This window comes from Giraffa tippelskirchi, chromosome 2 (genome assembly GCF_054371585.1).
Source record: "Giraffa tippelskirchi isolate mGirTip1 chromosome 2, T2T-mGirTip1v1.2.pri, whole genome shotgun sequence".
NCBI classification, from domain to species: Eukaryota; Metazoa; Chordata; class Mammalia; order Artiodactyla; family Giraffidae; genus Giraffa; species Giraffa tippelskirchi.
The window spans coordinates 100,440,685-100,463,691 of NC_137276.1; the positions used below are offsets into that span (position 1 = coordinate 100,440,685).

The 23,007-nt window shown below is 49.2% G+C and overlaps 1 protein-coding gene across 3 annotated transcripts in view; it reads left to right on the top strand.

Annotated features, from left to right (window-relative positions):
* The window catches only part of RAB6B (RAB6B, member RAS oncogene family), a 60,223-nt gene extending 37,818 nt beyond the window's left edge, over positions 1-22,405 (top strand). For 2 of the 3 annotated variants that reach the window (XM_081569767.1, XM_081569768.1), the window contains 6 exons: positions 12,704-12,757; positions 12,955-13,060; positions 14,605-14,716; positions 15,659-15,752; positions 18,630-18,696; positions 20,232-22,405. In XM_081569767.1, the coding sequence (XP_081425893.1) occupies positions 12,704-12,757; positions 12,955-13,060; positions 14,605-14,716; positions 15,659-15,752; positions 18,630-18,696; positions 20,232-20,296 (498 nt within the window). In that variant the 3' untranslated portion in view covers positions 20,297-22,405. The remainder of the gene's footprint in view (positions 1-12,703; positions 12,758-12,954; positions 13,061-14,604; positions 14,717-15,658; positions 15,753-18,629; positions 18,697-20,231) is intronic. The other variant, XM_081569769.1, reaches the window with a different exon arrangement.
* The last annotated feature ends 602 nt before the right edge of the window (positions 22,406-23,007 follow it).

A 23,007-nucleotide genomic window follows, 5' to 3' on the forward strand; every position in this document is an offset into this window, starting at 1 on the left:
CAATTTCAACAAGTGCCTCAGGAAACATCTCTTTCCTTGGGCATGTGCTGGACCAATGGGAGCTTTTGTGCAGAGGAAGGCGTATAATGTGCCATCATTCTTCACTGTGTGTCCAAGCCCCTGTTAACACTAGTTAACATACTTGCAGAAGAAGATAAACGTGGATGCAGCTATGAAATCTGTCTTGTTAAGGTTCCTCCTTTTTTGTATAAGATGAAGTGCCTGCCATTTTTCATTAAGCAGTACAGTTGGCAATATTAAAGGAATAAATAAGCACTGCCAGGTTTGGGGTGATCTAACCACAGCAGGATGCAGTCTGGCTTCCTTGGAAGGGCATCAGGCAGTAGAGGAGGCTCACCCAGCATAGCCAAGGAGGGGAAGGGAGGGAAGGACCATGGGGGTCATGGAGAGTCCCCAGAATCAGGCCTGCTGCTCTTGTTATCTTGATATCCTCTTTACATCTTTGTGGAATAGTTTCCAGCAAGAATACTTCACTGCCTACTTCATAAGAGGAAACAGAATACAGAGAATGAAGGCTGTGCTTCCTTTGGAACTCATTTCTCTGAAGGCCAGCCTTTCCTGAAGCTCTGTGAGCACTCATTTACTGGGATGTGAATAAGCAATTATAAGCACCAGGGTTCCCAGGACCAAGAGTTTGGGAAACATCAGATCACATGAAATTGTTCTTGATTCTTCGGTGCAGGACTTCTCAGAGCCTTTACTATGTCAGTGTGCTTTATGGCCCCCCACTACAGGCTGGAACATGAAACCTTTCCTAGAAACACTTGATCACAGTTCACTTTCATCCTTGTAGATGGCCTCTCTCATGAGGCTGTGTTCCACAAAACCAGCCTGAGAAATGTTACCTCGGAAATCCTACCATCAGTTGGTGAGTCCTCATTTTGTTTGTACAGAGTACCTTCACACAGTCTAACTCACTTGATCCAAGAGTCCTTGAAAGAAGTTATGATTGTCCCCATTTTAGAGATGGGAAGCTGAGGGTCAAAGAGGCTGTCATTATTCCAGGACAAGCCCATTAAGGCACCGGCAGAGGTCCCTGAAAACAGACCAAGGACCCATTTGGATGAGGCACTTGGCTAGCTGCACGCCAGATCCTCCAGGGCTGGCCGTGCTGTACCCCAGGAGGCATTGACAGAGCGTCTAGGTTTGTTGTCAGAAATCTGTCCTCCTCCCCCATGGAGGCTCGTGGTCACCTCAGTCTCTTGGCCTCTGGCATCACCAGGGCTATGTGCATATCATTGATCTGGGCTTTACCTTCAAAGCAGAAATGACTCCCTCCCCATCTCACCTCACACTCATGCCTCACAATCTTTTTACATCCTTTTCTTTCCACCTGCACATGCATAGTTGCATACACACCTGTGTGTCTCCACTCATCATATGTCTACTCACACACATTCATACACATGTTCCCATCAGTACACACACACTGTATGACCTCTGCTGAACTTTGGAGGGAGTGGAGGTTGTGGCACGTAACAGGAAATCAGCAAGATTTCTGGGGCCTTTTGTAGGAGGATATTGCCTGCCTGTGGTGGTGGTTTAGTCGCGAAGTCGTATCTGACTCTTGCGACCTCATGAACTGTGCCCTGCCAGGCTCCTCTGTTCATGGGATTCTCCAGGCAAGAATACTGGAGTGGGTTGTCATTTCCCTCTCCAGGGGATCTTCCCAACCTAGGAATCGAACCTGGGTCTCCTGCATTGCACGCAGATTCTTTACCAACTGAGCTATGAGGGGAGCCCGTGGCCTGCCTCGGTAGCTAGTTATTCTTTTTGTCTGGTGTGTCCATATTATCCTGTCAAACAGTTCCCGTTGATCTGTTTTCAAATTCACTAACTCATCTGTCATTTGCTGTCTACTGTTAATCATTTTAAAACTTCAGATATTGGGACAGACGCCGCCTCTCACAGCTCCCTGACGTAACCGGAGCCGTAAACCCTAACGCTAAACCTAACCCTAACTTTAACCTGAAACCCTAACCCAAAACCTAAACCCAACCCTAACCCTAACCCTAACCCTAAACCCTACACGTAAAGCCTAAATCCTAAGGCCTAAACCTAAACCAAAACCTACCCCAAACCCTAAATCCTAATCCCTAACCCCTAAAACCCAACCCTAACCCTAAAGCTGAAAGCTTAAGCCTAAACCTAACCCTGAAGCCTAAAGCCTTAAGCCTAAAGCCTAAACCCGAAGCCTAAGACTAAACCATAAGCCTAACGCTAAGCCTAAACCAAAGCCTAACCGTAACCCCAAACCCTAAATCCTAACCCCTATCCCCTAAAACCCAAACCTAACCCCTAACCCTAAAGCCTAAGCCTAACCCTAAAAAAATAAATAAATAAAAATAAAACTTCAGATATTGTATTTTCAGTTCTAAATTTGTATTTGCTTCTTTATAGTTTCTCTTTCTCTGCTGAGATTTTTAAATCTGGGTGTTCGTTATGAGCATATTTTTCTTTATATGCTTGAGCATAATTATATTAGCTATCTAAAAATGCTTGCTGCTTTCAGCATCTGGGTCACCTCGAGGTTGGTCTCCATTTATTCTTTTTTTTTTTTTATTGAATGTGGCTTTCACTTTATAGTAGTTTTGAGTTGTATACTACACATTGTGATTAAGACTATGGATTCTGCTTGTTCCTTTGAAATAATATTCATTGAACCCAGATTTTCAATTCTCTTCCCTGTGGTAGCAGCAATTTTAAGTTCTGTTCGGCTTTGTTTGTCTGTCTGTTTGGTTTTCAGTCTTAAGCTGCTTATGGTCTCTTTGGGCCAGGGATTTGAGCAGCATTTTCGTGCAGAATTTGGGGTGCCCTGTCTGTGGCTTTCTCATTTCCAGGATTTTCCACATTTTCCAGCTGCTGTGATAGTTTTATGACCTGTTCTTTCATTTTTAACCAATAAGACTATGGGTTTCTTGCCAAGTGTTAGCCCCCACTCCTCAGCTCCAGCTGGGACTGCCTTTGGGTGAATAAACAATCATAAAAATAGGAGGCTCACCCAGAGCCATTCTCTTAAGTCTTTGACTCCCTTCTAGATTGTACCTGTTTGTAAGTGCCTTCAGGTAGTTGTTTGTTACACTTTGCTCAGAGTTTGTCATTGTAGTCTGCAGGAGGGTTGGTCTGATAGGAATTCTGCCATTGCCAGAATCAGAACCCCTCTTCCCTCTGTCTTGGATTTACTCCCCCATGTCTCCAATCCACTACTCCCTCCTCTTGCATGCACGCCTGCTCAGTCGCTTCAGCTGTGCCAACTCTATGGCCCGTAGCCCGCCAGGCTTCTCTGGCCATGGGATTCTCCAGCCAAAAAGACTGGAGTGGGTTGCCATGCCCTCCTCCAGGGGATCTTCCCCACCCAGGGGTTGAACCCACATCTCTTATGTCTCCTGCATTGGCAGGAGGGTTCTTTGCCAGTAGCACCACATGGGAAGCCCCCTCCTTTTAGTGCCCCTCAATTACAATAGTCCTTCCTATCTGTCTAATCTGTGTTCTAATTAGTTCTGTGTGCTCATCTTAGCTCCTCCACAAGTTTGGAAATTCAAGGCTGAATCCTGAACTCTAAATAGATGTTAACCATGTGGAAGAGCATTCCAGGAGAGTGAACAGCTCCTTATACACAAGGACCAGAGTCTATTTTGGTCTGCGAATAACACATAAGTAAGCACTCAAGAGTGATAAGTGAATGAGTATTACTTACTTACTTACACCATATGCCAGAAAGGAGCTGCCCAGGGAAGACCATTACTGCCTTCTCCCTGTAGATCTGGCCTGTCTGGGAGTGATGGGCTAGAGCTGGCAGTAGTGTAGGGCCAGCTGCTTGTGCCTTGTGTCCGGAAAAATAAATGATGCTGAGGAGCTAGAAAATTTCTGGTAATCAAGGCCATCTTAAAAGTTCTTGTTTTTGTTCTGCCCTTAGCTGACTTTTCTTGTTGTTGAAATGCAAATGAACTTTCTCTTAGGTGGACTCTGCCAAGCTATGGCCAATGAGCATAGATTTTGACACTAAGGAGCCAGACAGGATGTGACCCCCCCATACACACTCAGTGACAGCTTCAGAAATGAAGGAACTTCAGGAAGCAGAGGGAATACAGCTCAAGTGTCAGGAGGAGGGGCTTTGCAATCAGGGAAACCTGGGGCCTAACCCTGCCTCTGCCAACCCACATGGACGACTTCAAGCCTGAGTGAGCCTTGGTTTCTTCATCCGTGATTAGTCCCTTTTGCAGGCATGGGCATCTCCTTGTCTCTCACCTCGGGCAGGGAGTCTGCCCCTCCTTCTGGGTACCATAGCCTCCTCAGACCAATTATAGCAGGAGCTCAGAGTCTGCACAGCTGTTTGCAAACTTTATTCCTCAAATGAGTTATCCAAGGGCTTGTCTGGAATTCTGATTCCCAGACTGACACCCCAGAGTTTATGATTCTGTCTGGGCTGGACTCAGCAACCTGAATATTTAACAAGCTTCTGATGTGATTCTGAAGCAAGTGGTCCATGGACTACATGTTGAGAATTACCAAGTCACTGGCCAGTGGGAGAAACTGACCAACGTGAGATCTTTACAGTTTAGTAGAGAAACTGTTAGAAGAGGGGCCCTGAGGCTAAGTTGAGGGCTTGGAAGATGACTTGCAAAGGAGTGGATCTTGATCTCTGAAAAAGTTTTAACCTTGTGGAAGAGCATTAGAAAAGGCAGGGGACAGCATTAGAAAATGCACAGGAACATAGAGTGACATGTGTGTAAGAGTCCTGACCACAGTCTTTTTGCTAAAGTGTGAAGTACAAGCTGGGCAAGTGGGGAATGAGATCAAAGAGGGGAAGCTAGGAGCAGGCCTTATGCAGGCCAAGCTCAAGCATTTATACTGTTTCCTGGAGGCTGTAGAGAGTCATATGGTAAGATTTATGTTTTAGGAAGATAACGCTGGTGCTACGTGAAAGATTAATTATCCAGGAGAGGGACTTCCCTGGTGGTCCAGTGGTTAGGAATCTGGCTGCCAATGCAGGGGACATGGGTTTGATCCCTGGTCTGGGAATATTCCACATGCTGCAGAACAGCTAAACCCGTGCACCACAGCTACTTTAGAGACTGCAAGCTGCAACTACTGAAGCCTGTGCACCTAGAGCCTGTGCTCTGCAACAGAAGAAGACGCCACAATGAGAAACCCTCACACTGCAACTGGAGTGTAGCCCCTGCTCACCACAACTAGCGAAAGCCTGCATGTAGCCATGAAGACCCAGCATACCCAAAAATAAATAAATTAATAAATTAATTTAAAAAATTATCCAGGGGAGAACGTGGGGGCAGAGAGATGAGTCAGGAAGCTGTTGTGGCTATTCAGGTAAAATAGGTTGGGGGACTGAACTGGGGCAGTGATGGTGGGAATGGAGAGAAACGGGCAGTTGAAAACACTCTGGAGGCAGTGTCAGCTCAGTGATCCTCTGCTGTGAGGGATTGGACTGTGCGGAAGTGGATGTGAGAACAAGAGAAGAAGAGGAACTCAGGAGGGCTTCTGGAGGCTTGGGCACCTACAGAGGTGGAGGTGCCTTTCATGGAGATGGGGAAAGTAGAAGTAAGCCAGGAGGGGAGAGTGGGCTTCTTATGGGACACACTATGTTTAGTGAGGGGTCTAGAGGGCACATGGATGGACATGTTCAGTAAGTGATCGGCTACCTGGATCTGGGGCTCAGGACAGAGGTGAGCCCTGGGATATAGATTGGGATGTAAATGAGGTACCCGACACAAAACAGGAATGCCAATGTTTTAAGAATAGAGTAATGAAGAGGATCCTGTAAGAGGCCAATGAGAAACAGCAGTTAGAGAGGAAGGGAGAGCCAGAAATGAGTCATGTCATGAAAGCAAAGGAAGCCAGAGTGTCAAGGAAGAGGCTGTTCCACTGGGTCAAGTTCATCTATTACTAGTAGAGTATGGCCTATAGAGTGTCCTTACAATTTGGAGATGAATGGCCATGGTGTCCACAGCCAGAGCAGCCTCAGTGGGCAGAGGGGCAGGAACCAGACCACCTTCACTGAGCAGTGGGTGGGAGGAGAAAAGGTGGGGACAGCTGGTTTGGGGCCCTTTCCCAAAGCATACCAATGGAATGGAGGTGAGAGATTGGCAGAGAGCTCGAGAGCCACTTAGTGACAGGCACTGATTTTTTTTTTAAAGATGCAAGAATTTTAAGAATGTTTCTTGGATGAAAGGAAAGAGTGAGTAGAGAATGAAAGGTTCCAGACAGAGAAAAGGTCCTTGATGGCTGAGAGGGTCAGAGCCAAGAGAACCCAGGGAGAGGCTTGCTTTGATAGAAGGAGCCGATGCTCAGCACCTGGAAGGATGGGAATACAGGTGGACACACATAGACAACTTTGCAAATACTTTTGAATCCTGACTCTCCCATTTCCAGCTGTTGATGCTGGGCAAGGAATTTAACGCCTCTTATGCAATTGACCCTTGAATAATATGAGTTTGAACTGGGCTGGTGCACTTTTATGCAATTCCTTTCAGTATTAAATACTACAGAACTTCACCATCTGCTGTTGGTTGAACAGAGGAATCGAAGTACATATACAAAGGGCCAACTATGCATTATATGCAGATTTTCCACTGTGTGGAAATCTAACCCCCACATTTTTAAGATAGCAACTTTACTCAGTTTTCTTAGCAGAAATGTACAAATACTAAAGAATATAACTCATAACAAGTTAACATCAGTTAATTAATGCATATAAAGCACTTAGGACAATGCCTGGCACATGATAAGCACTCAAATGTTTAGTCATTGTAACAACAGTAATTATTATTATTATATTAGAGGGGGAAAAAGCAAGGAATGAAGTGGTTTGTACCTAACATAAAGTAAGATTTGAGGCCATCTTCTGAGAGTAAGTCTCACTGAAGACAAAATGGGGCAAAGCAGAGGGGGAGGATGTTATGAATTATTGCTAATATGGATAGAAGTAGGAGGTAGTCAAGGACAAGTCACATGTGTTTATATTTACCCACAGACTTACTTTTTCTGGTGCTCCTAGATTCCTTCTTTAAAGATCCAACTTCCATCTGTAAAATTTCCCTTCAGCCTGAAGTATTTCTCATAATGATGGCTCACTGGTGACAAATCATCACAGCTTTCCCTTATCTGAAAATGTTTCTGTTTTGCCCTCACTGTTGAAGGAAATTTTCACTAGCTGTAGAATTCTGGGCTGACATGATGGGGATGGTGGGGGTGGTTTCTTTTAGAATTTTAAAGATGTTGTTCCATTGTCTTCTGTCCTAATTGTTTCTGAAGGGAAATCAGCCATCATTCCTGTCATTGTTTCCTTGTGTGTATTGCATCTTCCTGTTTCCTAGCTGCTGTCAAGGTTTTCTCTTTATTTTTAGTTTTCAGCAATTTGACTATGACTTGGATGGGTGTGATTTTCTTTGTCTGTATCCTGTTTTAGGTTCACTGAACTTCTTGAAGCTGTGCGCTGATGTTTCTAATCAAATTGAAAAAGTATCTGGCTATGTATGCACTTTTTGTTTTGTTTCTGTCTTTACTCTTTCTGAAACCCGAAGTGCGTATGCTTTTATATTGCACTTGAAGTTCTTGAAGTTCTATTCATTTTTAATTTATCTTTTTAAAGTCTGTGCTTCAATTTGAACAATTTCTTTTGACCTATCTTCAAGTTTACTACCCTTTCCTCTGAAGTGTCCTAACTGCTATTATTCAAACCCAGGGGATTTTTATTTCATGTATTGTGTTTTTTTTTGTGTTAAGATTTATGGATTTGGGGACTTCCCTGGTGGTCCAGTGGCTAAGACTCCATATTCCCAATGCAGGGGCGTGGATTCAATTCCTGGTCAGGGAACTGGATCCCATATGCCACAGCTAAAAGATTGTGCATGCCACAGCTCAAACCTGGTGCAGCCAAATAAATAAATATTTTTTTAAAAAGATCTCTGGGTTTTATTTTAGTCTCCCTATATCTCTTGAAATTCACCTGTTATATTCATCTTTTTCCTCTACATGTTTAGTGTACTTATAATAATTATTTTAAAGTCTTTGTCTGTTAATCCAATGTCTGGGTCATCTAGATGTGTTTCTATTGAGTTTCCCCCTCAATTATTGGCTTAAATCTCCTGCTTCTTCATGTCTAATCCTTTCTTATAGTGTGGTGGACATTGTGAATAATAAGTTTTAGATTCTTGAATTCTGTTACCTTCCTCTGAAAAGTATTGAATTTTATTTCAATAGGGCATTAAATTATGTGCAACTAATTTTTTTTGAAGGGTTTACTTGCCATGTTTAAAGTTTTTTATAAGATAGGTCTCTTTTTGTTTTTCCCTTAGTCCTCTGATATAACCCTTATTTCTGAGATGATGTCCGTTCTCCCAAAGCTGACCCTTCTGGCATTCTAATGAAAAGCCTGAGGTGTTACCAAGTCCTTCGAACTTGGTGGGACTAGAAAACTACCTCGGAAAAACTGGTTAAGCATAGGATCTCACTTTGTTTTCTTTCCTTCCTTTAGAGATTATAACCCTTCTGTTTGTCTGCCTGTTTTGGTCACTTTTCAGTGATTGCAAGTTATTTCTTGTACTTGTCCAGGGTTTATAATAGTCGTCTTGGGTGGGTTAGTTTAAAACAAGCTATTTAATCATTATTGGAAGCAGAATTTAGGGAGATGTTTTTGAGCAGAGCTAACGGCTCAGCTGTGACCAAGGACACGTGCTTTGGCACCAGGTTGTGGGAAGGTCTTGCAGTGGCTCAGCAGCCTGGTTGGGTGGAAAGTGTGGCCAGAACAGGTCTAAGAGAGTGGGCAGTTAAGCAATCAGATATTTCTCTAATATGAAAAGAAGCATGAAAGTGGGAATAAAGGTGGGAGAGAGCTGGAGAGATAGGAAGTTGGTCATTTTAGCCTGGACTCATCATTACTGCTGACTTGGTCAGACTGTTGTTCAGTTCAGTTCAGTTCAGTTCAGTCGCTCAGTCGTGTCCAACTCTTTGCGACCCCATGAATCGCAGCACGCCAGGCCTCCCTGTCCATCACCAACTCCCGGAGTTTACCCAGACCCATGTCCATCGAGTCGGTGATGCCATCCAACCATCTCATCCTCTGTCGTCCCCTTCTCCTCCTGCCCCCAATCCTTCCCAGCATTAGGGTCTTTTCCAATGAGTCAACTCTTCGCATGAGGTGGCCAAAGTATTGGAGTTTCAGCTTCAACATCAGTCCTTCCAGTAACACCTAGGACTGATCTGCTTTAGGATGGATTGATTGGATCTCCTTGCAGTCCAAGGGACTCAAGAGTCTGCTCCAACACCATAGTTTGAAAGCATCAATTCTTTGGCGCTCAGCTTTCTTCGCGGTCCAACTCTCACATCCATACATGACCACTGGAAAAACCATAGCCTTGACTAGACGGACCTTTGTTGGCAAAGTAATGTCTCTGCTTTTAAATATGCTATCTAGGTTGGCCATAACCTTCCTTCCAAGGAGTAAGCGTCTTTTAATTTCATGGCTGCAGTCACCATCAGCAGTGATTTTGGAGCCCAAAAAAATAAAGTCTGACACTGTTTCCACTCTTTCCCCATCTATTTCCCATGAATTGATGGGACCAGATGCCATGATCTTAGTTTTCTGAACGTTGAGCTTTAAGCCAACTTTTTCACTCTCCTCTTTCACTTTCATCAAGAGGCTCTTTAGTTCTTCTTCACTTTCTGCCATAAGGGTGGTGTCATCCGCATATCTGAGGTTATTGATATTTCTCCCGGTAATCTTGATTCCAGCTTGTGTTTCATCCAGCCCAGTGTTTCTCATGATGTACTCTGCATATAAGTGAAATAAGCAGGGTGACAATATACAGCCTTGACGTACTCCTTTTCCTATTTGGAACTAGTCTGTTGTTCCATGTCCAGTTCTAACTGTTGCTTCCTGACCTGCACACAGGTTTCTCAAGAGACAGGTCAAATGGTCTGGTATTCCCATCTCTTTCAGAATTTTCCACAGTTTATTGTGATCCCCACAGTCAAAGGCTTTGGCATAGTCAATAAAGCAGAAATAGATGTGTTTCTGGAACTCTCTTGCTTTTTCGATGATCCAGAGGATGTTGGCAATTTGATCTCTGGTTCCTCTGCCTTTTCTAAAACCAGCTTGAACATCTGGAAGTTGTTAGGGGTAATAAAGTGTGTGAATGTTCATTAGATGGCTTTTATGATTATGGAGGCCATTGAGTTGAGCTTACTAGGGCCTGATCCACGTGGCACAATCCTTGTCATGTCATCTGGTGACTTCTGTGTCCTCCGTGGAAGCACATGTGAGGTGAAATGGAATTGTTGCATTGTCATCAGGAACATCACCATCACCATCCATGCTGCCTACCCTTTCAGGGTATGTTTCTCTGTGGTTCTTTGCTCTACTAGTTAGGTCAGAGCTAAGGTGTGTTAAAAAGAAACCCCAAATAACTGTGGCTTAGGCAAGATAGTTCAGTTCTCTGTCACACAATAGTCTAAGAGTCTCAGACTGCAGAGACAAGCTCTACAGGGCAGGAACTCAGGCTTCCTCTGTCTTGTTCCCCAGTCATCACTACTCTGTCACTCTCATCTAGATGGGCCAGGATGACTTATTATCACCTGTCTTTATTCCAAGCAGTGGGAAAGGGCAAGGGGCAGCTATGAGTACATCCCTCCTCCCCATGAGGGACCTATCTCAGAAGGTACACGTGTCACCTTCACATCCCATTGACCAGTTCTTAGCCACCCAGCTACAAAGAAAGCTGAGAAATGTAGTCTTTACTTGGGGCAGCTATGAATTCATTTTTATGTTTGGAGTCCTAATACTGTATAAAGGGAGACTTCATGTTGGGGACAGCCACCAGTCCGTGTCACCAATCTTGAGGGCATGAACCTGGTTTTTAGCTCTAGGGTCACATTATGGAAGGAGCTTGGCAGTCACTGGGGAACCCACTGAGCACTGGAGTTGAGGGATGTCCACCTGCTCTGTACATTTCTCCTTGTGGGTATCAGCAGACAAGAATCATTGCTCTAACATATACTAATAAAATGGATGTAATGTAGCTGTTAAGGAACAAAGCTCATTCCACAAGCTGCTCGTCAATTCCACATTCCCCAGCGGCTACACCATGCTGGAAAGGTGTACAAAGCTGGGGTTGAAAGAGCCCAAGTGATGCCAAGATTTTATGCTGATCCTCCTATCTCTGCCATTGGTTGGCAGAGTCACCAATGGGCTTTAACTTTCCTGGTCTCCAAAGTAGAGGACTGAGTTGTGTCTAAGGTATTTGTTTAGCATGAATGTTCTAGGATTGTATGATTCCTTGACACTCCCTGTCTTTTCCCTAAAGCAAGCTCCCAGGAAGACGCAGCCACCTTAACTCCTTTGTGAAATGGGAGGGAGTCCGGGGTATACACACACCTGCTTGCAATCAGCTGGGTGCCTGCAGACCTGGGCTTTTCTATTGTCTTCGGTTTCTTTGGTTGTGATTTTTGTAGTCGGAAGTCAGTTTTCCACTCAACTAAGCTTATTTTTTTAAACCTTATATTTCTTTAAAAAATACTTTACATTCTGCTTTTAGAACTATTATGTGTTCATTGTAGAAAATGGAGACAAGTATAATAAAGGAAACAAACAAAAATCACCCATAGTGTCAGTACTCGGACACTGGCACTATTAAGGCCTTAGTGTGTAGTGCCTTCACTTCGGCATCTAAGAAAACATGAAAAATGCTTATCTCTACTTCAGTTAATCAAGCTGATGTTTTGTAATCTGCTTTATTTTACTTAATGACCATTTCCTGAAATCCTTAAATATCTTTCAAGAGTGTGATTTTTAATGAATGCCAAGCTTTCATCATTTGGATGAACCACACTGTATTTCACTGGTGCCCTGACATTCAGGCTGTGCCTGAGTCTTCACTGTTATAGTGAAGACTGGGTGCTGGTGAGGCCCATAAAGGCTGGGTGGCCTGTTTCAGGCCATACAGCCAGTGAATGGAGGGCCCTTCCCTCTGGTCCAGCTGCCTCTCCTGATGCCGGGAGAGAGGAAGCACAGGCATGACACAGACAGTTGACTTCCAATGTGTTGGTTTGGGTAGAAAAGAGCCAGTGGGGTTTCCCAGCAAGATGCTGCTGTGGGTGGTTGTGATGCTACTGTGGAAAGCCAGCTGCTCTCTATCCCCACACCAGCAAGCTGCCCTGCTCCCGTTCCACCCGCACCCACCTGGGCAGCAGTGAACCCAAGCCAGGCACCTGCAGTCCAGGTCTGAGGAGAGAGGCTTTTGCAGGGGAGGCTGGGAGGCAAGGAGGTAGGCAGGGCACAAGCAGGCTGCGGCAGGGAGACCACGCAGCTCCTGCTCCTCCAGGCTCCCACCTGAGTGGGGCAGGAGATCCAGTGGCCTTGTGCCCAAGGAAGCTTCCTCCCCTGTTCTCTTATCCTTTTTCCAAAGCACTTTTCTCTTCCTCTCCAAAGAGTGTGTCACTCTCTTAAAAAACAACCTGTCCTCATCCTTATTTATCTCATTTCCTCTGAGAGGGACTAGAGGATTCACTGTTGAGTTGGGGTGTGGGACAGCAAAATAGAACCCACCCAAGGCTTGGCCTGGGAGATGACCCCTTTTGCTGGCTGTGTCCCTGCCTGGATGACTCAGCTTTTGGCCCCCTGCCTGAGACCTTTCAGTTTTGACTGTTCTGTCCTCTTCTCTAACAGGCAACCATTGGGATTGACTTCTTGTCAAAAACCATGTACCTGGAGGATCGTACGGTGAGTGCCTGACTGGGGACCTGAGAGGACAGGGAGGGCTCCCTGGGATCTATCACCTGGGGCCTGTACTGGGCACCACTAAGAGCCCATGCTTGCGCAGAGCTGGCAGTGCCAGCACCGCAGAACTTCCCCCCAGCCCCCAGCTCCCACCCTGAGGACCTCACTGTGCCCTGAACCTCCTGCCCACCCTGCGACAGGTGCGACTGCAGCTCTGGGACACAGCTGGCCAGGAGAGGTTCCGTAGCCTGATCCCCAGCTATATCCGGGACTCCACGGTGGCCGTGGTCGTGTACGACATCACAAGTGAGTATGGGCCCTGGGTGCTGAGTCCTCACAGGGCTCCAGGGCCCAGGTGCACCCCCAGCCAGGGTGCAGTGTGTGTGTGTGTGTGTGTGTGTGTGTGTGTGTGTGTGTGTGTGTGTACGTACATATACATGTGTGTGTGCTTGTCCTCTGATTGCAGGAAGACAGGTGCTCAGAGTGGAAAGTGAATTGCTTTTGAGCCTTCCCCCATCCTTCTGCACCAGCCTGGTGTACTGGACCAGGGTGGCCCTGTTCAGAGCAGGGGCCTGTGTGTGGAGAAGAGCAGATGCTCACAAGGCTGGCTCTTCTCCTGCCCCTCAGCACTGTCCTGGGCCCTGGCTGCCAGAAAGACCCCTAGGGAGCAACTTCCTTGTATGGTGTGTGTGTACATGTGCAGGTGTGAAAAGATGCTGGTCCGTGGGCCAGCCTTGACCTGGCAGCTGTGGTTCTGTCAGCAGCACCCCAGCTCCTTACCAGCTCCTTACAGGGCTCTCTGGGAGGGGAGGCCCAGTGTGTCCCTGGGGGCCGTGGGTGGGCTGTTCATCTCACACCCTGTTTCTCTTCTGGCCAAATCAGCTGTTCTGGAGAGAGACACACAGCCCTGAGGGAGACTTGGGGGATTAGGGGTGAGGGGCTAGGGCCTGGTGCAGAGCCCCACTGCCCAGGCAGGTGTCATGGCACATACCTGGCAAGCCCTTGTGCTGCAGTCAAGCTTATGGTGGAAGGATGCCCCAACCTCCTGCTTCTAGCCCTCCCCACCTCCTCCCCCCACCGTCTCCCTGACCGCAGGCTCCTTGCAGACCTGAGAGCATGGAAGCTGGGCCCCAAGGAGGCCTGGGCCCCTGATGCCAAGCAGAAGATCAGCTGTGGGAAGCCCAGGTTCCCAGGACAGGGAGCTTCACCTCTTCTTGGGCTTGCAGGCTGCTGAGTGGCGGGCATCGCCCTATGACTGTTCCTCTGGGAGCCTGTCTCAGCTTCTGACCAAGGAGGGGACTGCCCTGAAAAAACTGGCCTCTCCTGGCTTTTGTCTGCTCCTGGGCCCACTTCCCACTCCCCTTACTTGCAGGGCCTGAGGGTGCTGCTCGAAAACCCCTCTAAGCTCCTGTCGGTGAGAGGCCACTCTGCAGGGCCCTCCTGGCCTCAGGGCTGCCATGGTCTCCCACACGCAGTGTCACACTGTTTCCAAGCTCAGCCAAGTCCACTGCACTCATCCCTCTCTCTGCTCTGAGCCTGCAAAGTCAGATCTGACTCTCAGATGGGCCTGAAAACCACTAGTCCATGGAACAAATCACAACCCAGTGGCCTTCCAGGTGCCATGACCTCTCCCCAGTGGGTGGCTCAGCAATGCAAGGGGTTTCAGAGGCCGTGGCACAGTTCCACAGATCCACCCAGGCATTCTCAGGAAGGTCCAGGCCTGCCGGTCTGTACTCCCACCTGCCCCGCCCAGGTGTCTGAGGGTGCCTGCTTCCCCCCCCGCCCCACCCTTCCCCTCTCCCATGGGGCCACCTCTCATGCTAAGCTTTATCCCAACTTTCCACCTCCAGATCTCAACTCCTTCCAGCAGACCTCTAAGTGGATCGATGATGTCAGGACAGAGAGGGGCAGCGATGTGATCATCATGCTGGTGGGCAACAAGACGGACCTGGCCGACAAGAGGTGGGTGCAGGGGGCTGTGGGCCACCCCTTCCCTCCTCTGCAACCCCTCCTGGATGAGGTGTCCTGGGACTGGCAGGTGGTGAGCGCCCTGTCGGACCTGTCCCCTTGCATCTGGGAAGGGCCCCGTTGGGGCCCCGAAGGCTTTGAAAGCACCCATGTGCCCGGCCAGCCCAGCAGTGCGTGGTCTGGGCCTGGCCTCAGCACAGTCATGGACACAGCGGCCCTCGGGCTCACACTGCCCCTGCCCCTGGGAAACGCCTGTGCTTATGCTGGTGTGAGTGTGCAGGGCCTGGTCCCCAGGCGGGAACACACAGAGTTGCCTGGTCCAGCTCTATGTCTGGGTGTGACACTGTCCCTAAAGAGGCTGCCCTCCAGGAACAGGGCTCACCTTGGCGCCCTTTCCTCATCTCATGGGGCAGATACAGCAACCAGTCATGGGCTGAGGGCCTCCTGAAATGCACTCTGACCGTTTAGGGAGTATTCTGAATGAGAAGCTGCTTTATTAAAATCTTGTCCTTGAAGTGAAGAAAACAGAGCTCAAAACCCAGCTTCTTTGCAATAGGTGACCTTGGGGCCATCAGTTTTGACCTCAATGCACTCCTTTGGCAAATGGGGCTGGTGGTACCACCCATAGAGGTGGTCTGTGGCTGGCGGAGTGTGACAAATGTTGGCTCCAGCAGTGGTGATCCTGGGAAAGGTGCATGGGGGCCAGCAGCCCACCGGCCACAGGGCCAGCTCCCGGACTGGACAGTACTGCCAAGGAGTGGAGTGGGGATGCTGGCTTCCTGCTGTGCTCTGCACCTCATGCACCCTAAGGGAGCCCTGGGGTTCAGCCCTGGTCTCACGCCAACTGAGGTGCCCTCATCATCTGAGGCCACTCCCTCCACCCCCACTGGGGGCTCCTTCTCTGCTGAAAACTGGTCCCCCTCATCTCCCCTCCAGGCAGATAACCATAGAGGAGGGAGAGCAGCGCGCCAAAGAACTGAGCGTCATGTTCATCGAGACCAGTGCGAAGACTGGCTACAACGTGAAGCAGGTGGGAGGTGCCGCCTTGGCCAGGGGCCTGCACTGGGCTTCTGGCGCCAGGGGCTAGTGACCAGGTGGGGCAGCGTGGCCAGCCAGCCCACCCAATGGGAAGTGAGTCCCTCCAGGGCTCTACTGCTCACCCTCAGGGTATCAGGGGCTATGGGATCAGCTGCACCCAGCAGCCAGCCCCACGGCCCCTGAGGTGCTGTGGGTGTCCGGCCCCCAGCTTCTAGGCAGCTGAGAAGCAGCACTTTCCTACCTGTTCCCTCACTTGGGATGGGCATGCAGGAGAGTCCATCCACTCAGCATTTTGGGGTTTCTGCATTGTGCTTGGCAAGCACTTGGGGCTGTGTTGGGCCAGGTGGACTTGGGGAAAAGAGCCCACCCTCAGTGCAGTTAGAGCTTGCAGGAGGGGGGCCTGCGGAGGAGCTGTAGAGGTTGTGGGGTTAGGGCTGAGCCTCGGAGCAAGAGATTTCTCACAGATCACGTTCAGCAGGTCAGTGGATGTGGGTGGAAACAACTGCACCTGTCTTTGCACCACCCCCTGACAGATCTTCAGCATTTTCTGTGGCTATGAGCATAGCAACAAGACTCCGTGTGTTAGGAGCTCCCCTGGCTTTATTGGTGTCTTGGGTCTCTTGAATGTTTCCCCCCTCAGTGTCTTAGGGGGTCCCCTGCTGGCTCCAGCTTTTTAACACATTCCTGAGGAAGCACAGGTGTTGCTGTGTCACGAGTCTGTATCTTTAAAGAGTTTAGAAATTTATTTCAGTACTAAATGATTTCCTTTACATAAAACTTGGGCTTTCCTGGTGGCTCAGATGGTAAAGAATCTGCCTGCAATTCAGGAGACCCAGGTTCAATCCCTGGGTTGGGAAGATCCCCTGGAGAAGGGAATGGCTACCCACTCCAGTATTCTTGCCTGGAGAATTCTATGGACAGAGGACCATTCATTTCACACTCTTGAAAAGAGGCCATAGCCTTCACTAGCCTGCCAAAGGAGTTTTTGGTTCAAAAAAGGTGAGGGTCCCCTGTCTTCAAGGAAAAGAGGACTTGGATATCTGACGAGGAGGGGGCTGCCCAGGCAGGGGACTGGCATGGGCACAGGTGAGGCTAGAGGGGCGCTGGGGCCTTGCTGGGGTCACTTCTGCCCTGCCACCCCCAGCAGTGTCCAAGAGCACTAGACAAGCTGCCTTGCAGCAGCTGGCCACACACAGTGAGGGTTTGAGGGTTTACTCCACCTGGGCAGTGCTGTGCCAGTGGGAAGTGGCTGAGGAGCGGGAAGGGACAGAATGAACTCCCAGACCCAGGGGATGCCCCCACCCCAGTTGGAGGGCCTCAGCATTGCTCTGTTCACTCCCACCCCCTTGCCAGCCTCCTTTGGCATAAGGTGTCCCCTGGAGGACGGAGCTGCCCATCCCTGGAGGCCTACAGGAGGCACCAGGTTCTGGCTCTGCACGGTCCTGATTGAAAGGCCTGGAGGGTGGGGAAGCAGAGGTCAGTGGACCAGAGGGCAGGTGGCTTCTGCCCCCAGTGGACAGAGTTGCTGATGCCCCCTTTCCAGGCAATGGAAGCCAGGCAATGGTCTGAGCAAGAGTTGTGTATAGTCAGTTCAGCCCTGGGTGGTTCAGGGGAGTCTCCATGCAGTGCAGGCTCCTGGACTCTGAACGTGAGCATGTCTGCTCTCAGAGGCCCCCATGTGACCCTTAGAGCTTCTGTTTGATTGGCAACTTGGCCATTGGCAGAGGCTGTGACTATTTTGACAGCCAGACAGGCAGAGTGGGGCTGCCTGGGGCATGGCCATGGAGGAAGGCTCGACAAGTGACTGGACCTCTGCACGCCCTCCTACCCCTCTCTGCACCCTGCCCACCAGCATCTTCCCCACTTGGGCCCTCACCCTTACCGCCTTTGGTCCTGTCACCCAGCCTGGGTGCTCCCACGTACGTGACTGGGCTCTGTTGTGAGACCATGAATGAGCTTCACCCTGTCTTCAGAGAGCTCAGGCAGTGATGTTTTAAGCCCAGAGCTCACCTAGTTCCTGCGGTTGGTGTTTGTCAAGAGATGGGGAGAGCATTCAGAATCTTCTTGTGCCTTGTATTTCTGTCTTGTACTTGCTGTCATCCTCCCAGGTTCCATCCCCCTAGGTCCTGCCAGGACCCCTGCCCACCCCTGCGCGCAGACACACACCACACATCTCTCCATGCACGCTTACACACATGCAGGCACAGATACCCCACATGTGCACATACACGTCACACACACACATCCCCCCACATACTTACACAGATGCCGCACATCCACACCACACACACTCCTCTACACACAGTATATGCAGTCACACTCGCCCACGCCCAAGCAAACCCACAATATCACACTCACACTCCCATGTCCTTATTCCCTCTGAAAGTCTCCTCCACTCTGACTATGGCCCTGGCTCCTTAGAAGCCAGCTGCCTCGATGCTGTGGACTCACAAGACTCCCTGAGGAGAGGGTCACTGTCATAAGGGCAGGTTGAAAGCCACTTCCCCACACCCGGCCCCCAGGTGGGCAGTGGGACAGAAGCTTGTCTCCCAGGGCCTAGATCATTTTCTGCACTGGGGTGGATCCCTTGCCATCACCATGACCCACACTCAGCCCCTGGGACCCCGAGGCCAGCCTGCCTGGGTGAGAGGCCTGCTGGGGCCGATGCTGTGCGGGGTGCTAGGGGGTGGGAGGGAGAAGTTAGGTGCAGTCCCTTCCATCAAGGGTGCAGTCTCTGCTGTCCAGGATGCAGTCAGTGGGACAGGACAGGAGTAGAGCCTGAGGTCAGGGTGAGAAGAGGCAGAAGGTGGACACGCCAGGAGCAGGAGGGGAAGGATGGGGCTCATGCTGCATCTCCCCCTCTCCCTAGCTCTTCCGACGTGTGGCCTCGGCTCTGCCTGGAATGGAGAATGTCCAGGAGAAAAGCAAAGAAGGGAGTATCCTTTTCCTTTGACAAGTGAGTGAAAGATGCTGCAGAAGTCATTTATTCATGGATCTATCACATGATATGTTAGAACAGTGGACAAACCCTTGCCTGGTCCCCAGGCCAGCCTTCCTGATGGGCAGCTGTGCTGTGGAGCCTCGTATGTACAGGAATGAGGCAGAACTCCAAGGTCTTCAAGACCCCATCCAGCTTGAACCAAACAAGCTTCCAAAACAGAGTGGGGGTGCCAGGGAGATGTGTGTGGAGTGACAGTGTGGGGCGGGGAGTGAGAAATAGTAACTGCCCTTCTTTCTAGTGAACACAGATTTGTGTTTCATGTGGACAAGTAGAATCTCCACTTCTGTACACTCAGACATGATCTCAGCATGGTTCAGCCTCCTCTACATGAGACAACTGCCTCCTCAACCCAGCCTTGCACAGCCTGGGGCCTCCCCACTGCCCTGGGGACAGGGTCTGCACACCACTCACTCAGTCCACTCCAGACCTTGGGTCACACTCAGAGGCTGAAACTGAGGCTCAGAGAGGTGATCTGATTTGCCCAGTGGAAAGCAAGTCAGTTGTTTCTTGTCTTTTTACTAGTTTATTTATACTTTGCCATGTTATAAAAAATGTATGTTTATGTATATGTAATACTACATACACACAAAACAAGATAAAAATACACAAAAGAATATTGAGGTTTAGGGACCACAAAAAGAAAAAAAATAAGGAAAAGTCATGGACAAGGTCATACTCAGAATATATGCCATGGCCAGTGGCAAAAAAAGTGGTAAGGAGGGAAAGGGTAAGGGGTCTTTAGGGAAGCGTGGTTTTTTATAGCACTTGACTCCTGAAGCACCTCTCCTATCGCCCTTACATAGGGGCCACAAAACCTCCTTGGGATGTGAGCAACTGATCCCATAGCAGGACCGCTTCCACCCCCCCACTCTGGTGGTTCCTATTGGTGCTCCTCCTACCCACACTTCCCAGGGCATCCATGGAAAGGGCTGTAAGGGGGTTGTGGCTTCTCACCGCAGCAAGCTCAGAGTCTAGGATCTCCTCTGACTGGAGTGAGGGGGTCAAGGTTGCTGTGCCCACCTGAGCAAGGCCTGGGTAGCCCTGTGATTGGAGAGGTGGGCTGTACATTCAGCCGGCAAGCTCTCCACCTCCTGTGTACTTCGGGGTGCGTCTGACAGGGAACAAGGCCGAGGCTCCCCACCAGGAAGGCTTTTGAGAAAGGGTCTGTCTAGCCTGTGTTTATGTGGTGGTCCCACAGCCCCAGGACAAGCTTTGCTTCTGGTAGACAGAGGTAAGGTTGTGGGGGATGGTCCGGGAAGAGGAGGAAGGGTGGGACCTGGCGACCCTGCATCCTACCCACCCTGCATCCTACCCACCCAGGCTAAGCAAAGTGTGAGCCCCTGGGTGTTTGTGGAAGGACAGAGGGGCTGTGCAGGGCAGCTGAGTGGGTACCGGGGCCGGGGGCGTGGGGGGGGAGGTGTCAGGTGGGAGCTTCTCTGTGAGTCATCTTCCTTAGCCCCGCTCCTGCAGTGATTGACATCAAGCTGGACAAACCGCAGGAGCCCCCGGCCAGCGAGGGCGGCTGCTCCTGCTAATGCAGCCTGACCCCGGCTTCCTTTGACACTACTCGCTTGTTGTGTTGCTTCCTATTGGTTAGCTTCCTAAGGGGGGGTGGGAGATGAGCTTATCCAGATGGGAGGAGTTTTCTTTTCTCTCTGTCTCTAGGAGTCGGGTGGGTGGGGAGGGAGGCTGGGCATCAGGGATCACGTCACTCTTAACAGCTGTTACTTAAACAACTATTTTTTGGTTTGGTTGTAATATATTGTACTTTATTAAGATTGCCAAAAACTTAAAATTTAAAAAAAAATTTAAATCATGTGTATACAACTTTTTGCCAGATAAAAATGTAGTCATTTTTATTTGAAAGATGTGCTTTTTTTGTTTTTGTATATTTGTAAACTTACAGAGAACCTTTTCCACACACCTCCTCCTTCCTGTCCTCTTTTAATGGTTCATCACCTCTGCCCTCCTCCCACCCCCAGACCAATAAATTTAAACAATTAACTGGGCAATTTATTTAGGCTTCAATCCCCAGGCTGTCTGGCTCAGACCAACCAAGCCTCACCAAACAGGCCCTCCGTGGTTAAATCAAACACTGATGGAAGGAAACGGGCTCTGAAGAGGCAGCTCTGACTCCGTCATTCTGTGGCCAGAGTAGGACATGAACTACAGCCCCGAGCTGAAGTAAGGCCTGTGAACTGCAGGGAGCCCAGGCCAGGCCCACTGGAATCACTTCTGCCTCTTTCCCCTCCCTGAAAAGCCTTGAAGGGGGTGGAGGACACTTGCCACAGGCAACCGTCTGTGCTCTGTGGTCCACCCAGTGACTGGCAGAGCAAGAGGTCATGGGCAGGAAGGAAGGACGGGGTGCTGTTGACAACTGTGGGCTGGGGCACAGTGTGGTTTATAGACTGGGGGCACCATATGTCGTCGTGAGAATGTTTTAACCAAGCCATCCAGCGATCAGCAAATGTGTCTGGTTTGAAGCTAAGGGAAGGGCAGAAGGAACCTCAGTGTGTGCCCCTGAAGCCCTCCTCCTTGGATGCCAGGGAAGCTGGAGCCTGTTCCACACAGGATTGGCCCATCTGTGGTGGGGGAAGGGAGGGTCTGCAGAACTGCCACCAGGAAGATGCATGTTTGCCGATCCTTGGTTGCTAATACTGTTGAGTGCTGTTTGGGAAAAGCTGACTTCTTGACATGTTTCTGTCTCCCTGGTGCAGTGCAGTTGACATTTTTTGTGCACAGACCTTTGCAGATATTGTAGCAGCACTCTGGTCGCTTGAGGGTAGGGCTGAGGTGGGGTCACCAGAAGGCTTTCCAGAGAGCCATCCTGGCCATTTTTGATTCATTTCTGAGAAGGACTTAGTCCTGAGGACCTACCTGTAAAATCTTTGAAAAGAATTCTCTTTCACTAAGTGAGGCTGCCCACTTGACCAGCATTCCAAATAGATCCAGACTCACCACCTCCCGAGTCTGCACAAAGCCAGGCGGAGGGCAGCCACTCTGGCCAAAATCAGTGAACCCTGGCTCTTCCTCCAGGCCGCTGTTAGGCTTGTCATAGACGAGCTAAATGACTATCTGGCGTATGGTACAGAGTAAATTCCGCCATAAAGCAGGATCCCAGCAAGTTATGTTGAATTTGGAACGTCTCAGAAACTAATCCAAAATGGCAGCCACTAAGTACAGCAGGGAGCTGGCAGGACTCACTGATACTGTGTCCAGTGGGCCTGTCACACACTCAGCTAAGGAGACTGTGTGTCAGAGCTGATCTTCAGAGAGAAGTGTATCTTCAGGTGAAGCAAAGAGGAAGCAGAATTCTCACTGAGCTCCTCTTCCAGAAGGTAAAGACCAACGTACGAACGTAATTCTAATGTCACATGTTGAGTTTTTATATGTGTGTACATAATTATATATAGAGATAGACTTGTGTATACACCTTCCACACACATTCTCACAAAGATACGTGTGCTCGATGTATATTCTTGTTTTTCCTGCTCTCAAGTTGGAACTTGCATTGTGATATCAGTTTTGGAAATCCAAAAGTACTGCAATGTGTTGAAATAAGAAATACTTAATATTGTCCAAAAACTTGTGATTGTCTTGCCATCAATAAAACAATGCATAGATGTGTTAACTAAAGGCAAAAATAGACCCTGGGAATATGCACACTGTTTGTCTGTACTTATATGCACAAGTGTGCATGCCCATGTGGGCCAAAACCCCACCATGGCACACCCCCAAGTGGTGCTTGTTGGAAGAGTGCTTATTTACCTCGTGAGAATTCACAGGAGTCCAGGTGACAGCGCCAAGGCTGGCTGGCAGTGAGGGCCATTGCTTGTGGCCCCCAGGACAGCTCAATTTGCAGGGATCTCATTGGGTCTCAGTGAATGAATGGTGGGTTTTTATTTTCTTGGTACTAAAGAGTACTTTTTCTTTAAAAATTTTTGTTAAAAAGGTAGAAACTCACTCCCCTTCTCGTGTGTACACATATCCAAGGTACCAGGTTTTTTTCCATCACTGCCTAGAATAATAGTACGAGATGAAGTAGACACAATGTGGCTTGATGTGGCCTCCGTGAGCCCTCCTTTCCCAACACATACATGACATCCTCTCTCCTGAGCCCAGCTCTCCCAGCCCTGCAGGAGAAGGGGAGGAGGGGAGGGCAATTGCCTCCCCTTATCCTCCTATCCTGGTGGTGCCACACTGTCTCATGAGTGCCCTCCTTGGGGCTCATCTCCACCCCTCTTTC